The sequence below is a fragment of the Mesoplodon mirus genome (assembly GCF_964341445.2).
Source record: "Mesoplodon mirus genome assembly, chromosome: 15".
In the NCBI taxonomy this organism is placed as follows: Eukaryota; Metazoa; Chordata; class Mammalia; order Artiodactyla; family Ziphiidae; genus Mesoplodon; species Mesoplodon mirus.
Window position 1 is genome coordinate 55586142 of NC_138991.1, and position 17391 is coordinate 55603532.

General features: G+C 42.7%; 1 protein-coding gene across 2 annotated transcripts in view; it reads right to left on the reverse strand.

The window, feature by feature from the left end:
• SNX29 (sorting nexin 29) overlaps positions 1-17391 on the reverse strand; it is a 571459-nt gene that overhangs the window by 285231 nt on the left and 268837 nt on the right. For both annotated transcript variants that reach the window (XR_014291539.1, XM_082600682.1), the window contains exon 15: positions 7690-7796. Coding sequence is in view for 1 of the 2 variants with exons in the window: in XM_082600682.1 (XP_082456808.1) it covers positions 7690-7796 (107 nt within the window). In the remaining variant the exon portion in view is untranslated. The remainder of the gene's footprint in view (positions 1-7689; positions 7797-17391) is intronic.

Sequence of the window (17391 nt, forward strand, 5' to 3'; positions counted from 1 at the left end):
GAAAAAATGGTTCTGAAGAACCTAGGGGCAGGACAGGAACAAAGATGCAGACGTAGAGAATGGACTTGAGGACACTGGGAGGGGGAAGGGTAAGCTGGGACGAAGTGAGAGAGTGGCATGGATATATATACACTACCAAATGTAAGATAGATAGCTAGTGGGAAGCAGCCGCACAGCACAGGGAGATCAGCTCGGTGCTTTGTGACCACCTAGAGGGGTGGGATAGGGAGGGTGGGAGGGAGACGCAAGAGGGAGGGGATATGGGGATATATGTATATGTATAGCTGATTCAGTTTGCTATAAAGCAGAAACTAACACACCTTTGTAAAGCAATTATACTCCAATAAAGATGTTTAAAAAAAAAATCACCAATGGTCAATGATTTCATCATTCCTGCCTCTGTAATGAAGCTTCTAGTTTTATGGATAGGACAGGGTTCCAAAAGCTTCCAAGGTGGTGAACACATGGGGATCTGGGGAGAGTGGCGTGGCTAGAGAGGGCATGGACGGCCGGTGCCCTTTCCCCATACCTTTTCCTATGTATCTCTTCCATCTTGCTGTTCCTGACTTATATCCTTCTACAATATACCAGTAATCTAGTGAGTAAAATTTTGAGCTCTGTGAGACGCTCTAGCAAATTCATCATCTTGGGAACCTCTGATTTATAGCCAGTCGGTCAGAAGCACAGGTAACAATCTGGGCTCACAACTGGTGTCTGAAGTGGAGGGTGATCTTGTGGGACTGGCCTCTTACCTGTACAATCTGATGCTATCTCTGGGTAGATAGTGTCAGAATTCAGTTGAACATGGGCCTCCTTTAGAAGATTTTTTAATGGTATTGTACTTTTGTTTTGTTTTGTTAAGAGCTCTTATATTTTACAGATATAGCCTGAAATAGGAGTGGAATGATATGAAAACTCAGGTTTGCTTCAAAATACCACAAGAGACTGGGAGTAGGATGGGACAGAGATGATGCAAAATTGACCTGGAGTTATTAATGGTTGAAGCCAGATGATGGGTATTTAGAGGCTGATTAAACCTCTAAATTTTCCAATTTTGTATCTTTTTTTTTTTTTTTTTTTTTTTTTTTTTTTTTTTTTTTTTTGCGGTATGCGGGCCTCTCACTGTTGTGGCCTCCCCCGTTGCGGAGCACAGGCTCCGGATGCGCAGGCCCAGCGGCCATGGCTCACGGGCCCAGCCGCTCCGCGGCATATGGGATCCTCCCAGACCGGGGCACGAACCCGTATCCCCTGCATCGGCAGGCGGACTCTCAACCACTGCGCCACCAGGGAGGCCCGCAATTTTGTATCTTTTTCATAATAAAAAGATTTTAAGAATTCCTTGGAGATCTGGCCTTGTTAGTCATTCACACTTTAGTGGGAATTACCCCTATCCCTCCAGAAGGGAGAACTCCTTACCAATTTTCATTCATACATAACAATTTTGCTTCAACACCCAGTTTTGCATGGTGAGCAAACATTTTTCCCCTGACGAGGTGAGAGCCCGGTCTCAATCTGCTCAGTATCATGAGATATTAAAAAACAAAAACAAATTTACATCAAACTCTTCATTTTGAGCAAAAGTTTAATGGAGATGTCAGCTCAGAGTTCTGTATCCTGAGTCCTTACATGGAATCCAGTCTTTTATTTAAAAGCCTGTTTTCTTTTGCATAAAAATGACTCCCAGATATATCAAGAGTGTTGGAACCCATTGGTGCCAATTTATGAAGCCAGTGCTGGTGGTATAACTGCCCCCAAGGTCCTGGCTGCTTCAGGAACTTTTCCATTTTATTAAAATGATGATCACATTCAGAGTTATCCACAGCGTGTGATTATGAATGTACTTTTTACCAGCTTGATGCTTAAGCTTACTTTTCCATTAATAGTAACTCTGCCATTATAATGAGAACAAATGCCGCTAACACACATTTATTTCATCACTCATGAGCAAAAATTCAGGGGCTAACTACATTCACACGGTAAATGATAAGTATCCTATAATTTGAAAAATCAATCAACAGCTAGCTGAGTCCCTCCACACAGGAGGAAGTAAAGATCCGTGTGCTGAGGATGGACGGGCAGTATTGTACACAGCACAGGGGCGAGCAAACAATGGGGAAGCAGGGCTGTGATCAAGACTTAGGTCCGTATGAAAAAGGCAGAACAAAGGAGCCCCAAAGGAGAGGAAGAGGAAACAGCATCTATGGACTGTAGACATTTACAAAACTTCATATGAACGAAGGTATTTTGGAGGTAAGTAACAGAGACAGATTCTAACCTGAGCTACAAAGAAATTACTGTAAACAGCCAGGAAATTAGGAGAACCTGGCCCAGAGAAGGACCTGAAACCAGAACAGCTCTGGCCAGTTCACACAGGAACAAATGGAGAGTCATCAGGACCCAGTTATTGAATAAGTGGCCTCTCAAGCATCCTCGCCATTCTTGTTTAATTTAGGAGTTAAAGCCCCAACTGCCCTGGCTCAGGTCACATGCCTGCCCTGGGGCCAAAGTAGGACAAGATCTACTCTCCTACCAAGACGGCAAGACATGGTGGGGCCATCATTCCTCCAAAGGAAATCAGGACAGAAGGAAGAAAAGAAAGCACTCCTGTCCACTATGGGTACTGAACCTGATTCTTTATATTTAATCCTCAAAGCAACCCTACCAGTAGGTATTACCAGCTCAACTTTACTGACAGAGAAACTGAGGCTTAGAGAGGTCAGGTGGCCTGCCCAGGAACGAATGCATGGCGGTGAGGGACCAATCTGAACTGAGTCTGACATGGGACACCTGTGCTCTCCAAGCCACCAGGCTGCAGGAGATGACGCAGGACCAAAGTCCAAATGCCACCAACAATTCTACATTTTTCTTGATGGCAACTGCTAGAAAGGAATGGAAAAATCTCTGGAGACGAATCCAAACCAAAAGGATTGCACTTGCAGGAGGTAAAGAAGAATCTTAGAGCAGATCTATCTTGGACGTGTCCAGTATCTTTTATCCTCAAAAACCTTGGTGAGAACAAATCCATTTCCTCTGATGTGTGGCTCTTCAGGAGGGATGGGAAGTGGACAAAAGAAATTTCCGAGTGTCATCACTAACAACCCCAAAGGGGAGGAACGTTCTAGAAGCTCCAGTTAGGTGCCCAAGCTCTGCAAGACTGCTGTTAAAGACATAGCTCTAGGAGCCCATGAGGCAGGCGTCACTCTATGTCTGCACTTCTGGCATGTCAACCCTGTTTCCTAATGATCATAACGGACATGTCTGCCTCACCCCCCAGGCCAGGAGCTTCCCCAGAGGCAGGTAATGTGTCTTGTTCATCTTTGTAACCTATGACAAGCCTTGGTTACACAAATGCTACCCACGGACGAAGCATCAATAACTTTGCAATCAAAAAAAGAAGAAAAACTCAGTCTAGGGAAGAAAACGCCACTTGAGGAACGTTTCAGCTTCAGACTCACATCTCTCGTGGCTCATCTCCTAGAATCATCAACTCTATGGCTCCCAGGGTAGGGGAGGCCACTGAGGGTAGAGAAAGGAAGTTGAAGGCTGGACCCTTAGGAAGTAGTCAGTAAATATGTGCTACATGAGCTGGTAGCGGTCATCTTTCTCTCAAGATCCCCTCCAGACTCTCCAAGCTCAAATGCCCCCCTAAAACTGACTGCCAGGAAAACGTGTGCCTCCTCCAAAGAGCCATGCTTCCTCTTATTAGATATGGAATCCTTTCTGCCAGGATGCTCTGAGCTACAGGGGTGCCTTGTACAACCCACTCTTGACCTGAGAGCGGAGAGAAGTCCATCCATCACTCTTTAAACATGACCCCAAACAGCCGAATCCACTTGACAGGCTGTCATCCCATTCGATACTTACAGAGCTCCTACTACATGCTGGAGCCGAATGAGGCAATGAACATACAGTAAAGAAAGATAACATCCCAGCCTGGCATTCTACTGCAAGTGGCTTCAGAATCGAGTAGGTCCGAGCACGGATGGGAGGCGTTCCCTCCTCCTGCAGGAACTGAGGGTGTGGGATGAGGCCCCGCCTGCACCATGCCAAAAGGCCGATGTGCCATGTTTCTGTCAGCTACGGCTGGCAACCCTCACCTCCCTCCACACATTCTCTCAAATGGGACGAGTGACTGGCCCTTCTCTTAGGTGTCTCTTTTTCTCACTGAGCCTGGCCTTCCAGAACACAGCAGGACGAAGGGTTTGGGCTCTGGTGCTAGATGGCCTGAGGGATTCGGACCCAGCTCTGCTTCTTACTAGCTGAGAAATCTTAGACAAGCTACTTCACTTCTCAAAACCCCATCTGTGAACAGTACCTTCCCTCAAGGAACCCTGCTGAGGATTGCAAGAGGTCATCGACGTAAAGACTTAGCACAGTAACCGGAATTGAAAGTATGCGCTGACGGCTAGCTGCTAGTATTACAGTGGCTCCTACACAATGAGTGTTTGTGTGTGTGTGTGTGTGGTACGTGGGCCTCTCACTGTTGTGGCCTCTCCCGTTGCGGAGCACAGGCTCCGGACGCGCAGGCTCAGCAGCCATGGCTCACGGGCCCAGCCGCTCCGCAGCATGCGGGATCCTCCCAGACCGGGGCACAAACCCATGTCCCCTGCATCGGCAGGCGGACTCTCAACCACTGTGCCACCAGGGAAGCCCTATAATGAGTGTTTTGATAGCAGTGTTCTTTCCCTGCCAGATTAACCTACACCTGCCAGAATTCTCTTATCCCTCTTGTTTTCAAAAGTTGACCACCACAGGGTGTCAGGAACAATCTTTGCACGATCTTTCCTGTCCTGGGCCCCTGATTCTCACCAGCTACTACATATGGTGTTGCTTTGGGTTCTGAGCTGTCCATGCAGCGTGCTGTGTATGTGTGCAGGTAGGTGGAATGGTTTTAATGCTTTGAAAGACACCTAGAGAAAGAAGGTTCAGGAACTCCCTTTTCACTGGGATGAATCACAGAAGAGTCATTCAATTGTTGGGGTATTTTAAATAGTCATATTATTTAAAATGATATGTTTTTTCTTCCTTTGCCCTTTCGGAATGGGAAGAGCAATGCCTCAACCCTTCCCCCTCATCCTTTGATTACTCCACTCCAACACACGTTTACAACTCTTTCTTGGTAAAAACCAACTCATTAATAAAATGACAGCCGAGCATCATGAAGAATGGGTTTGATTAATGCCAACAAAGAGGGTTCGGCAAAAGTCGTGGTGAAATGAAACACTATTCAGAGATGAGAGATCACTGACAGGATCTCACTTTGCAAACAAAAACAGAATGAAAAATCAGTGCAGCGTAGTAAATGCCACTGGAGGACCATCTCTGCTTCAACCTCACCTCTCTCCCAGCTTGCTGACTACAGCCATCGACTCCACGGCTCCCAGGGTAACAGGATCACAGAAGGACGTGAAAGAAGGCTTAAATTAAGGCTGGCAAGAGAGGTCTTTTACCCTGATGTGGGAGTTCAACACCTACCTCTCTCGCAGGCAACTAGAGCAACGATGCAAGGGGATCCGACAGTAACTTCACATCACACCTGGATCTTCCCCGCACATCGCAGCTGGAGCGCAGTAAGGTGGTGAGGCTTTCTCATGGTCACAATGGGTGGTGACAGGGCACCCAACCAACACTGAATGAACCAACCAACCAACCAAGCAGCCGGCCCAAGAATGAACTACAGCGTTTCCTCAGTGGGTCGAGCAGCCAGTCACTTCCTCCCAAGCCCCTCCGAGTTTCTGATGAGCATGTCAATCCCCCAGATCGCTGCCCCAGGCCCGGCACCCAAAGGAATCCAGGGACACGAGCACCGGTCTCTAAGCTGTGCAGGTCTGACCACATCATTACAAGTGGACACCTTGCCCTGGTTCCCCTGAAAGGACAGAAGCTCCCAACCCCCTTTGACTCTGGTAAGAACCCTTCACCCTTCCTAGCTCAGCAGCCCTTCCTTCATTCAGCAAACCAGAGCCATCCCTGTCCCAGGAGAATTTCAAATACTTTCACTCAAGGGCTATTTAGCTAAATTCACTGCCTGTCAACAAACAGTCACTGAGAATACAGAGGTGAAAGAGTCTCTGCCATCCAGAGACCCGGAGTCCACTAGGGTTGTCACAGTTCTGAGGGTAAGGGGCCTGCTCCCCTCTCCACCCAGGCTTTCTGCCACAGCCAACTCTGGTCTCATGAGTCCTCTGAATGAAGGTCCACGGTCGGGCATAGTGGTGGACAGAGACGCTGCAGGGGCCACCTCCCCCATGCCCAGGCTCTCCCATTCCGGTTTTTAATTCTTCACCCAGTTGCCTGTTTGGCTAAGACCTTGGCTTGCCTTCCCTTGAGCTCATCTGAGTTAGTACTCCAGTTGCTTCTAAAGTCAGCTCCCTTCTTTCGAGGTCATTTAGAGACAGAGGAAACAGACTACAAGGATGGCAGCCTGAACCAGAATGAGCTCAGGGGCTGCTCCTCAAAGGCCCTACCCCTGAAGCCCACCCCAGGTCAGGCACGTCTCCACAGCAACTGTGGGTGTTTTTCTGATTCCAAAAATAAAACTTACTCACCTGTAGAAGATTTAGAAAGTACTAAGTATAGGTGTATACTTTTATGTGTGTATGTACACAAACATACATGACTTGTAATAAATACTACCACCACTGGATCACCACAACACATACACACACCTGTATATATATTAGTTACTCTCCCAGCTTTACCACTGAGTATGGTGATAATTAATGGTTTCTGACAAAAACATCTGATCATACCAAAAAAGGACCTTTATTCTTCATTTACCAAGAATATTTTATCAGATATCGATGATGAGTGTTACCAAATGGACATTTTAGTACCTAGCAAGATAAATATCCAGTTTTTCGCCTTTGATTTATTAATGGGTGGACTTAGTGGATGAATTTCCTAATGTTAAACCATCCTAGAAATCCTAAATACATTTTAACTTTTTATATATGTTGTTCCTTTAATATATGACTGAATTTGACAGAGCGATACCTTTCTTGAATTGTTATGTATCCATGCACAAATGCTACCAGTCTATACTTTTCTTGTTTCTGCTATCTTTGTCAGATTTTTTATACTGGAGTGATACACACTTGAACCAAGGTACAGATATAGATAAAAAATGCTCTAAGAAAATATAAATTGAGAAGGGCTTTTTGTATACACCTTGAAGGGTGTCCTGAAAATCACCATAAAACCATCCAGGCTTGCTACCTTCTTGGGATACAGTTCTTTCTTACCTTTTATAACTTTCTTCCACAGATTTTTTTGGTCCCTTCAGGTAGCCTGCCTCATCTTCAATGAATTTTGATACTGAATGCGATCCTACAAAACAGTCCATCTCATCCCTATTTCCCCATTTCTCAGCACAAAGTTGTATGTGATATTCTCTTCTGTTTTGAATATTCTCCAAATCCAAGGGTACAATTGTTTTCTTATTTTTCACGTTTTCTCTCTTATCTCCTTGCCACAGGTTTCTAATTAAACGATATTTTTCAAAGAACCACGTCTTTCTTACTTTTCTCTATCAATTACAGTGGTTTTTATCATTTTGTGTTTTGTTTGTGGGAGGCGGAGTATGTGACTGCTTGTTTTGCTAACAGCTGTTTAACAGGCTGGGCCTATGTCTGAAAAATCTCCAAAGCAGCCAACGTTGGGAATAAACGCAGACTCTGCCACCCTTACCTCAATGAGCTTTCTTTCATAGGAGCTTGCTAGTTCCTCGGCAACTTCTCCCGGCTTCTGGTCAGTAACTGTAACTTCTCCATCAACATTCCAAAGATTTGGTACAACTTTAGAAAAAGAAAGACATTCCATAAGTATTTTAACAGTAATCAAAAATAATTCTCCCAGTTGAAAAAAAAAATTCTTTTTTCCATATGGCTTCTCCAGAGAGAAAGCTCTTGTTAAAGGAGAAAAAAAAATCATAATTACTTCAGCATTGCATCATTTTCACAGAAGTACAATAAATCAAATGATAAGCTGTATTTAAGAACAGCAATTACTGTCCTAGAGACAGATGCACAGGAGTCTGGGGTACGATCCTGTAGCTACTTTCCATTTCAGGGGAAAACGGACAATGTTTTGGCAAATATAAGAGCCTACACTTACATCTTTTATACTGGTCAAATTTCTTTTTCTCCAACAAAAAAGTTTTCCAGGAGATAGCGCCTGCCTAGAGCCTGAAGTGAAATGGTAACGGGGCTCAGATTATATTTAGAACCAAGGAGTCTTCCGGAAAAACTCTAAAACCAAGGCACAATGACAATGCAAAGACATCTTCATGAGATACTGACTCTCAGGTCAGCACAAGAATTAGCACAGTATTTTAAGGAACCTCCATACCCTTTTCCATAGTGGCTGCACCACTTTACATTCCCACCAACAGTGGAGGAGGGTTCCCTTTTCTCCACACCCTCTCCAGCATTTATTGTTTGTAGACTTTTTAATGATGGCCATTTTGACTGGTGTGAGGTGATACCTCATTGTAGTTTTGATTTGCATTTCTCTAATAATTAGTGATATTGAGCATCTTTTCACATGCCTGTTGACCATCTATATGTCTTTTTCAGAGAAATGTCTATTTAGGTCTTCTGCCCATTTTTTGATTGGGTTTTTTTTTTTTTTTATATTAAGCTGTATGAGCTAAAAACAAGAGTTACATATATCCGGAGAAAACTTTAATTTGAAAAGATACATGCACCCCCATGTTCATAGCAGCATGATTTACAATAGCCAAAACATGGAAGCAACCTAAGTGTCCATTGACAGATGAATGGGTAAAGAAGATGTGGTACATATACATAATGGAATAGTACTCAGCCATAAAAAAGAATGAAATAATGCCATTTGCAGCAATATGGATGGACCTAGACATTAGCATACTAAGTAAACTAAATCAGACAGAGAAAGACAAATACCATATGATATCACTTACGTATGGAATCTTAAAAAGTGATACAAATGAACTTATTTACAAAACAGAAATAGACTCACAGACAAAGAAAACCAATTTATGGTTACCAAAGGGGAAAGGAGGGGAGGGATAAACTGGGAATTTGGGATTAACAGATACACACTACTCCATATAAAATAGGTAAACAACAAGGACCTACTGTAAAGCACAAGGAACTGTAATAACCTATAATGGAAAAGAATCTGAAAAAATATATATATATATGTATAACTGAATCACTTTGCTGTACACTTGAAGCTAACATAACATTGTAAATCAACGATACTTCAATTAAAAAAAAAAAGAAATTAGCACAGTAGATGCCCATGGGCATTGTTTCTACTATCAGGTATATACCCACATATGCTCACTTTGTAGAGAAGAGTAAAAAGATAAAAACTGGGAAAGAGCCAGATAATTCCAAGATAAGTAGGAGAAGGAGAGCAGTGGAGAACTCCTGCACGAGCAGTTAAGAAGACCCAGTAGTGTGACTATGGATTCACCCCATGTCTGAAAACAAGCATCAGGGATGCAGATGCAGATGCCTGTGTGTCCTGAGATGAGATTCCTGGATGCCCCATCAAGTGTGATGAGACGGCAATGAGGCAGAACAGGAAGCTAAGGTTAGCCCCCCAGCGACTGGGATTCGAGGGACACAGGCTCTGGTCAGGCACTGAGGGAGAAGTCAACACGGGGAAAAGCTAAGCAAAAATGGGACTCGTTGCTGGGCCTGAACTGACCAGTGGCTCCACCTTCAGCCCTTCACGGAGCCTCCATCAGGCCACAGCTGGTCAGGGCCCCGGAGGTAGCAAGGCCCCTGAGTGATGACACAGAACATACTGGAATAAAACCCTAAGTGGTTTCCATCCCAGCAGTAACTATAGCTCCATCCACTACTGCAAGCAGTGACCCAGTAACAACCTGTTAAAGTTGACAGATTGAACATGTTAATTTACATTCACAACCTCTCAAAATCTCATTAAAATACCAATTAAAAATAATTCCTTCTAAAGGCACCACCCTTAAAGAAAAAGAGAATGAGAGAGAAAACAACACAACAAAATTTTAGAAGCTGAGAAGAAGGTAGGTAACTGGTGAGGAACCTGACAGACCTGAGAAAATTTCATTCTCAGCTACAAGTGGGCAACTGCAAAACACAATCTGATTAAAACGAACAACTTGCATAAACTGCTAACACGAGACACTTCTAGAAGCGGGACTGAACACCAGCTAAAAGTCCAAAGAAGGGATAAAAGTCTGCCTTAAGAAGCAACTAGCAGAAGACTAGGGGTTTATTCTCCAGAAAAGGTTAAAAAAAAAAATACCAAAAAAACAGCAGCTGCGCCTGAGTTGAAGGTAGGGGTATCTTACTAAAAAGAGAGGTAAAAATAATACACACTGAACTTTTGAAGTTTTCCCGTTCTTCTTCCCTCCCCACTCCCAGAGCAGCAGGCAGCAGGCATATACCTCTAAGCAAGGGAACAGAAAGTAATTTCCTAGGAATCTACCAGCCAAAGAGGAAAGGGCTCAATGTGGGAGGTTTTCCACGAAAATGGCACAGCCCCTCACCCCACCAAGAAATGATCTTAGATAGTTTTTAACCAGTGTTTTAGTACCCCACTCCTACATCTGAGAAGACAGCCAGAAATCACCTTACATTTGAGGCAAGCACCTAAGATGAAAGACAGGGACCAGAACAAACAAACAGAGAAATCAACATGTAGGAAGGAAAAATTATTAAGTGAGAACAACATTTCAAAGGCAAACTACCAGTAATACTCCCAGAGGAGAGGAGAAGGTGCAGTTGAGAAACGGAAGAGGGAGACACTTGAAAAGAACACACAGAATGTATAAAAGCCCTTTGGAAAGCAAAACTATGAGAGCAAAAATGGAATACCACATATAAGGGATAGACGGTAAAGAAATTTCTAGAGAAAAGAGCCAGAGGATGACAAAATGGAGAACAAAAAAGGAAATCAAGAATTACCAAATGAGAAGAGCTCAAGAAAGAAAAAATAACACAGAGAGGAGGAAGTCAAAGATATAATTCAAGAAATGTCCCAGAACCATCAGACATGAGTGTTGAAGCTGAAGAGCTCTACTGAGGATAAGCTTGATGATAAGCAATGCTCACACTCTCACGGTGAAATTCCACAACACGGGAGACAAAGAGGAGAGGGTACAAACTCCTGGAGTGGAAGCAGAATTTTTACAAAGGATAAAAAAAATCAGAAATGGCATAGGATTTATGAACAGCATCACTGTAAGCTAGGAAACAATGAATCTTCAATGTCCTGAGTGGAATTATTTCCAACCTGGAATGATCTACAAAGCCAAACCATGTGAGAAAGTGGGTAAAGGCATTTACAGACATGCAACCTCTCAAAAATTTTACCTCCCACCCAAAGAAGAGAAGAAATCTAGGAAGAGGAAGACAGAGATGCCAAGATATAGGAGATCCAACACAAAAGTGAGTTTGAGAAAATTCTTAATGATAACCAAAGTGGGAAGAACCTGCAGGCCATCATGGATAAATGGGTAAACAAAGTGTGGTATGCCCATACAATGGGTTAGTATTCAGCTTTAAAAAGGAATGAAGTACTGACACATGCCACAACATGGATGAACCTTGAAAACATGATGTTAAGTGAAAAAAGCCACACATGATGTTAAGTGAAAGGCCTCATACTGCACGATTCCATGAAATGTCCAGAGCGGCATTGATTTCCAAGGGCTGGGAGGAAGGAGTGATGGGGAGTGACTGCTAATGAGTATCAGGTTTCTTTCTGGGGTGATAAAAAATGTTCTGGAAATAGAAAATGATGGTTGCACAACCTTGTGAATATACCAAAACCACTGAACTGTGCACTTTAAAGGGGTGAACTGTATAGTATACGAATTATATCTCAATAAAGGAGTGAATTGGAGAGTACAGGCCCACACAGTAGTCAGGCTTCTTCTAGCTACAGGTCAGAGGACCTCAGGAGAGACTGCCTCAGGATGACACTGATGACTCAAGTGTTTGGAAACATTGAGATTTATATAACTGAGGGAAAATTTGAAGTTGAATTAGTGATAAGTATGCAGAATACCAACAAAATTTAAAAAACAAAAACAGATAAGTATTAACTTCAAAGAAATTTACAAGTTGTCCAAAAATACTAATCATGTATCTCATGGCTCAACTGTGGAGAGCATTTTCAGAGTCATAATAATGTAATCGTGGATCATGGATCTAACCAAAATGAGTACATGACTGTGCTAGATTATATGACAGCTGGAGGGTGTGTGTGTGTATATGTCTGTCTGTGTGTGTACACAGTTCAAGGGTGTGGAGGATCAGAGAATGCTTCCCTTCATCTTCCACAATGAGAAATCAATAAACAACACCTACAACTAAAAAATCAACAAATGGCAATAGACACATTATTCAGAGATACGAAGGTAACTACTAAAACAATGTTAAAAAAGTCTGAAGCAGTTGCTTGTGAGGAGTGGGAAATGGGGAAAGATGGTGGCTAGAAGTATCAGGTCTTTTACCACAAGGCTATGTACAAAAGCTCAATTTTTTAAAAAACTAAACTCAATTTTATTTGGTGAAATAAAAATTTTTTAAAATTTTTAAATAAAAAGCTGAAAGGCTGAAAGCATTTCCTCTAAGATCAGGAATAAGATAAAGATGCCCGCTCTTGCCACTTTTATTCAGCACAGTGTTGGAAGTCCTAGCCATAGCAATCAGACAAGAAAAAGAAATAAAAGGAGTCTAAATTGGAAAGGAAGAAGTAAAACCGGCACTGTTTGCTGATGACATGATACTATACATAGAAAATCCTTGAAGATACCACCAAAAAAACGACTAGAGCACATTAATGAACTCAGTAAAGTTACAGGATATAAAAATAATATTCAGAAATCTGTTGCATTTCTCTACATTAATAATGAACTATAAAGAAAGACAAATTTAAAAAACAATCCCATTTACCATCACATCAAAAAGAATAAAATGCCTAGGAATAAATCTAACCAAGGAGGTAAAAGACCTGTACTCAGAAAACTATAAGACACTGATGAAAGAAACTGAAGACAACACAAACAGACAGAAAGATACACTGTGTTCATGGATTGAAAAGATTAGTATTGTTAAAATGACCATAATACCCAAGGCAATCTACAGATTCAATGCAATCCCTATCAAAATACCAATGGCATTTTTCACAGAACTCGAATACTTCTAAAATTTGTATGGAAATACAAAAGACCCATTTAACCAAAACAATCTGGAGAAAGAACAGAGCTGGAGGTATCACACTTCTTGATTTCAGACAAGACTACAAAGTTACAGCAATCAAAACAGTATAGTACTGGCATAAAAACAGGCATATAGATCGATGGAAGAGAAGAGAGAGTCCAGAAATAAACCCACGCACTTTTGGTCAATTAATCTACAACAAAGGAGGCAAGAATATATAATGGGGAAAAGACAGTCTTTTCAATTACTGGTACTGGGAAAACTGGACAGATACATGTAAAAGAATGAAATCAGAACATTTCTCACACCATATACAAAAATAAATTCAAAATGAGTTAAAGAACTAAATGTAAGACCAGAAACTATAAAACTCCTAAAAGAAAACATGGGCAGAACACTGTTTGAATAAATTATAGTGGTATTTTTTTTTGGATCCGTCTCCTAAGGCAAAGGAAACAAAAACAAAAATAAGCAAATGGGACCTAATTAAACTTAAAAGCTTTTGCACAGCAAAGGAAACCATAAACAACAGCAAAAAAGACAACCTACTGAATAGAAGAAAATATGTGCAAATAATATAACCAACAGGGGGCTAATATCCAAAATATATAAACAGCTCATACAACTCAATACCAAACAACAACAACAACCCAACTTTAAAATGGTCAGAAGACCTGAATAGACATTTTTCAAAAAGAGATATACAGATGGGAAACAGGCACACGAAAAGATGTTCAACGTTCCTAATCATCACTGAAATGCAAATCAAAACCACAATGCAGCATCACCTCACACCTATCAAAATGGCTATCATCAAGAGACCACAAATAACAAATGCTGGCAAGAATATATATTGCTGCAACCTCTGTGAAAAACAGTATGGAGGTTCCTCAAAAAATGAAAAATAGAACTACCATATGATCCAGCAATTCCAATCCTGGATACATATCTGAAGAAAATGAAAACACTAATTTGAAAAGATACAAATACCCCAGTGTTCATAGGAGCATTATTTACAATTGCCAAGATATGGAAGCAACCTAAGCGTCCATCAACAGATGAATGGATAAGGATGTATCTCTATAGCTTATATTAGGAGCTTAATATTAGGAAAGAGCTTAATATTAGGAAAGTGAGGGCAGCCATCTCATCCGTTAGGCACTCCCCGCCTCTCTACTGGCAAGGTGAGCTGTAGCGAGGCACCAGAAGTCAGTTGTCCCTTTAGCTGAAGTTTGTACAAGCACCACCATCTGATCTGTGTATTTTCAAGTCAAGAGGATTTCATCTGCCTCGGGAGCAAGAGAACATTCAGGCGTTCAAGGAAGACAGCATAATAAAAGTGTGAGTAACGCCAAGTCATTTGAGAGCCAAAAATGGCAGCTTACAGCACCATTTCACACACTCTGCACATCCTCCAGTAAACCAATCAACTTGGAGACGATCAACTGTGATTGAATTCTGCAAGTCAAATCTGAACAACCAATACAAACATTTGTGACTGATCACACTTCAAGTCTGTTGTTGTTCTTTTAAGACACCTATTTCTTGAGAGTGATCTATTAGTCTTGGAACAGAAAGACAGACAATTTAACAGCCTAGGAGGAAACTCTATTCGTGTCCAAAATAGCTCACTCTGAATTCCAGAGTACAAGACTATGCCATCTTAAACCTAAAATTTTTTCATTAACAATCTCGGTCCATATTTTGAGTTACTTTGACAGCGTTCAGAACTTGACCTTCTGCCCTGCTCAAGCACTGCACGAAGAGGGCAGTGGCTGGTCCCCAACAGGACAGAAAGAAACTTTCACCCACATGGTTAGATATTTCAACCGTGGATAAGAAACTTAAGCTGTATAGTAGCCACCCCCCACCTTATCTACAATTTTACTTCCCACGGTTTCAGTTATCTGTGGTCAACCGTGGTCCAAAAATATTAAATGGAAAATTCCAGAAATAAATAATTTGTAAGTTTTAAATCATGCACCATTCTGAGTAGCATGGTGAAACCTTGCACTACCCTGCTCTGTCCTGCCCAGGACGTGACTCACCTCTTTGGGCAGAGTATCCAATGCTGTATATACGACCTGCCCATTAGTACAGGAAAAAAACAGCATATATGGGATGTGGTACTATGGGCAGTTTCAGGCATCCCCTGGGCTCTTGGAATGTATCCCGGGAGGATGGGCGGGGACGGGACTGTGTTGAAAAGACCAAAACATAAAAACAGGTCCAAAAGCAAAACAGGGTAAGGGCTGTATTTAATTTGCTAAACAAAATTTAAAAGCTACATCCATACACAATGGGTTCTCATATAAATAAAACAATGATATTGCTTCATCTTACACAGCACTTTGGAGCCTCCATATAGAACTCAGTCTGGCCAGCTGAGGTTTGTGCCAAAGGTGAAGCTATCTACATTATCTGTCTAGCACAGAATGCCCCATAACCCAAGCAACCTAGTGAATATCCACATTATTCACAGGAACATCTACACTTTATTCACTTGCACATACTCTGAGTAGTCAGCAGTTTTCTCTGGTATTTCCTTGATGGCATAATTATCGAAGTTAGACTCCAAATGGAAAAAGTTTGGCAAAAATAATAAGCCTTCTCTCTTTAAATCCAAATAGACACTGAAACTGTGTTTGGTAGAAGCACAAAGACACTGACTTTAAATCAGAACTATTTTTCATGTTCCAGAAAAGCTGTGGGTTTGTTAGCACCCCCAGCAGGTCATTTAATCTTAGGGAACATGACACAGTTTTTCACCTCCTTGCTGCCTGCCGAGGTGTCTGTGATAAGTCACCTGAAATAAGCAGACACTATGCTGGTCTCACTGGCAGTCAAAGCATCAGAGAACACATGGGGGGTTTTGCCTAAATTATTTTAAGCAAAACTTCAGATACCATGGAGAGCAGCATGGCAAACAGTATGATAAGGTTACCGTTGTGCTTTCAATTTGAACAAGCTTAGCCTGACCCGGATGCAAACAGTATGCGATGCTGGTGGTGAAAGAGGATAAAGAACAATTTAAAATTCAGAGATGGTTCCCTTGAACATTCTAATGCACAAAAGGAGGTGTGCCGGGTCCTATAACAGGGGGCTGGGTTTGGTGTGATGGGAATCTGGGACACGTGCAAGTTCCAAAGGAGAACAGTTCCTCCTGGGTAAGGTGACAGTGACCCTTACAAAACAGCAGGTACCCACACTTGTTCCAGCAAAGGAAACAGTCTTCATAAAAACAGCATCTACCGTCCTCCAAGCACTCGCTGAGGCAGGGGGAGAGCACAGCGAATGAGACAGCGTGAGCTCTGCAATCAGACAGATACCAGGTGCAAAGTCTGGCCCCACCGCTCACCAGTGAGTGACCTTGGGCAAGTGTTTCATCCTTTCACTCAACAACCGGCTACTTAAGATTCATTACATGCCAGGCACTAGACACTAGATACTTAATACAGGGACGTATGGGGGCAGGGAGGGGGGCGGTGGGGAATGCCAGTATGAAGCTTACACTCTAGTGGGAGGAGTCAGAAAATAACTCTTTAATATGTCAGGCTGTAAGACGTGCTTTGGGAGGGTTAAAGCATGGTGGTGGAGAAATACTAATTAGATAAAGTATAAGGAAAGGCCTCACCATGGAGGTACCATCTGAGCATAGACCAGAATAAAGTGGGGGAGTGAGCCATGCAAAGCCCTCGGGGGGAGAGCATTCCTGGGCATGGCAAGTGCAAAGGCCCTGAGGTAGGCACAGGCCTAATGTGTTCCAGGAACAGTAGGAAGGCCAGTGTGGCTTAAGGATAATGCATGAGGAAGCGATCGACAGGAAATGAGACCACAGAGGAGATGGCAGGGGTTTGCAGGCCATGGTATTTTATTCTGAGCAAAACAGGAAGCCCCTGGAAGACTGAACAAAAGGTGGTATGATCAGACTTTTTTTTTTTTTTTTTTTTTTTGCGGTACGCGGACCTCTCGCCGCCGTGGCCTCTCCCATTGCGGAACACAGGCTCCGGACGCGCAGGCCCAGCAGCCATGGCTCACGGGCCCAGCCGCTCCGCGGCACGTGGGATCCTCCCGGACCGGGGCACGAACCCGCGTCCCCTGCATTGGCAGGCGGACGCGCAACCACTGCGCCACCAGGGAAGCCCAGACTTATTTTTTTTTTTTAAAGATCATTCTACTGGCC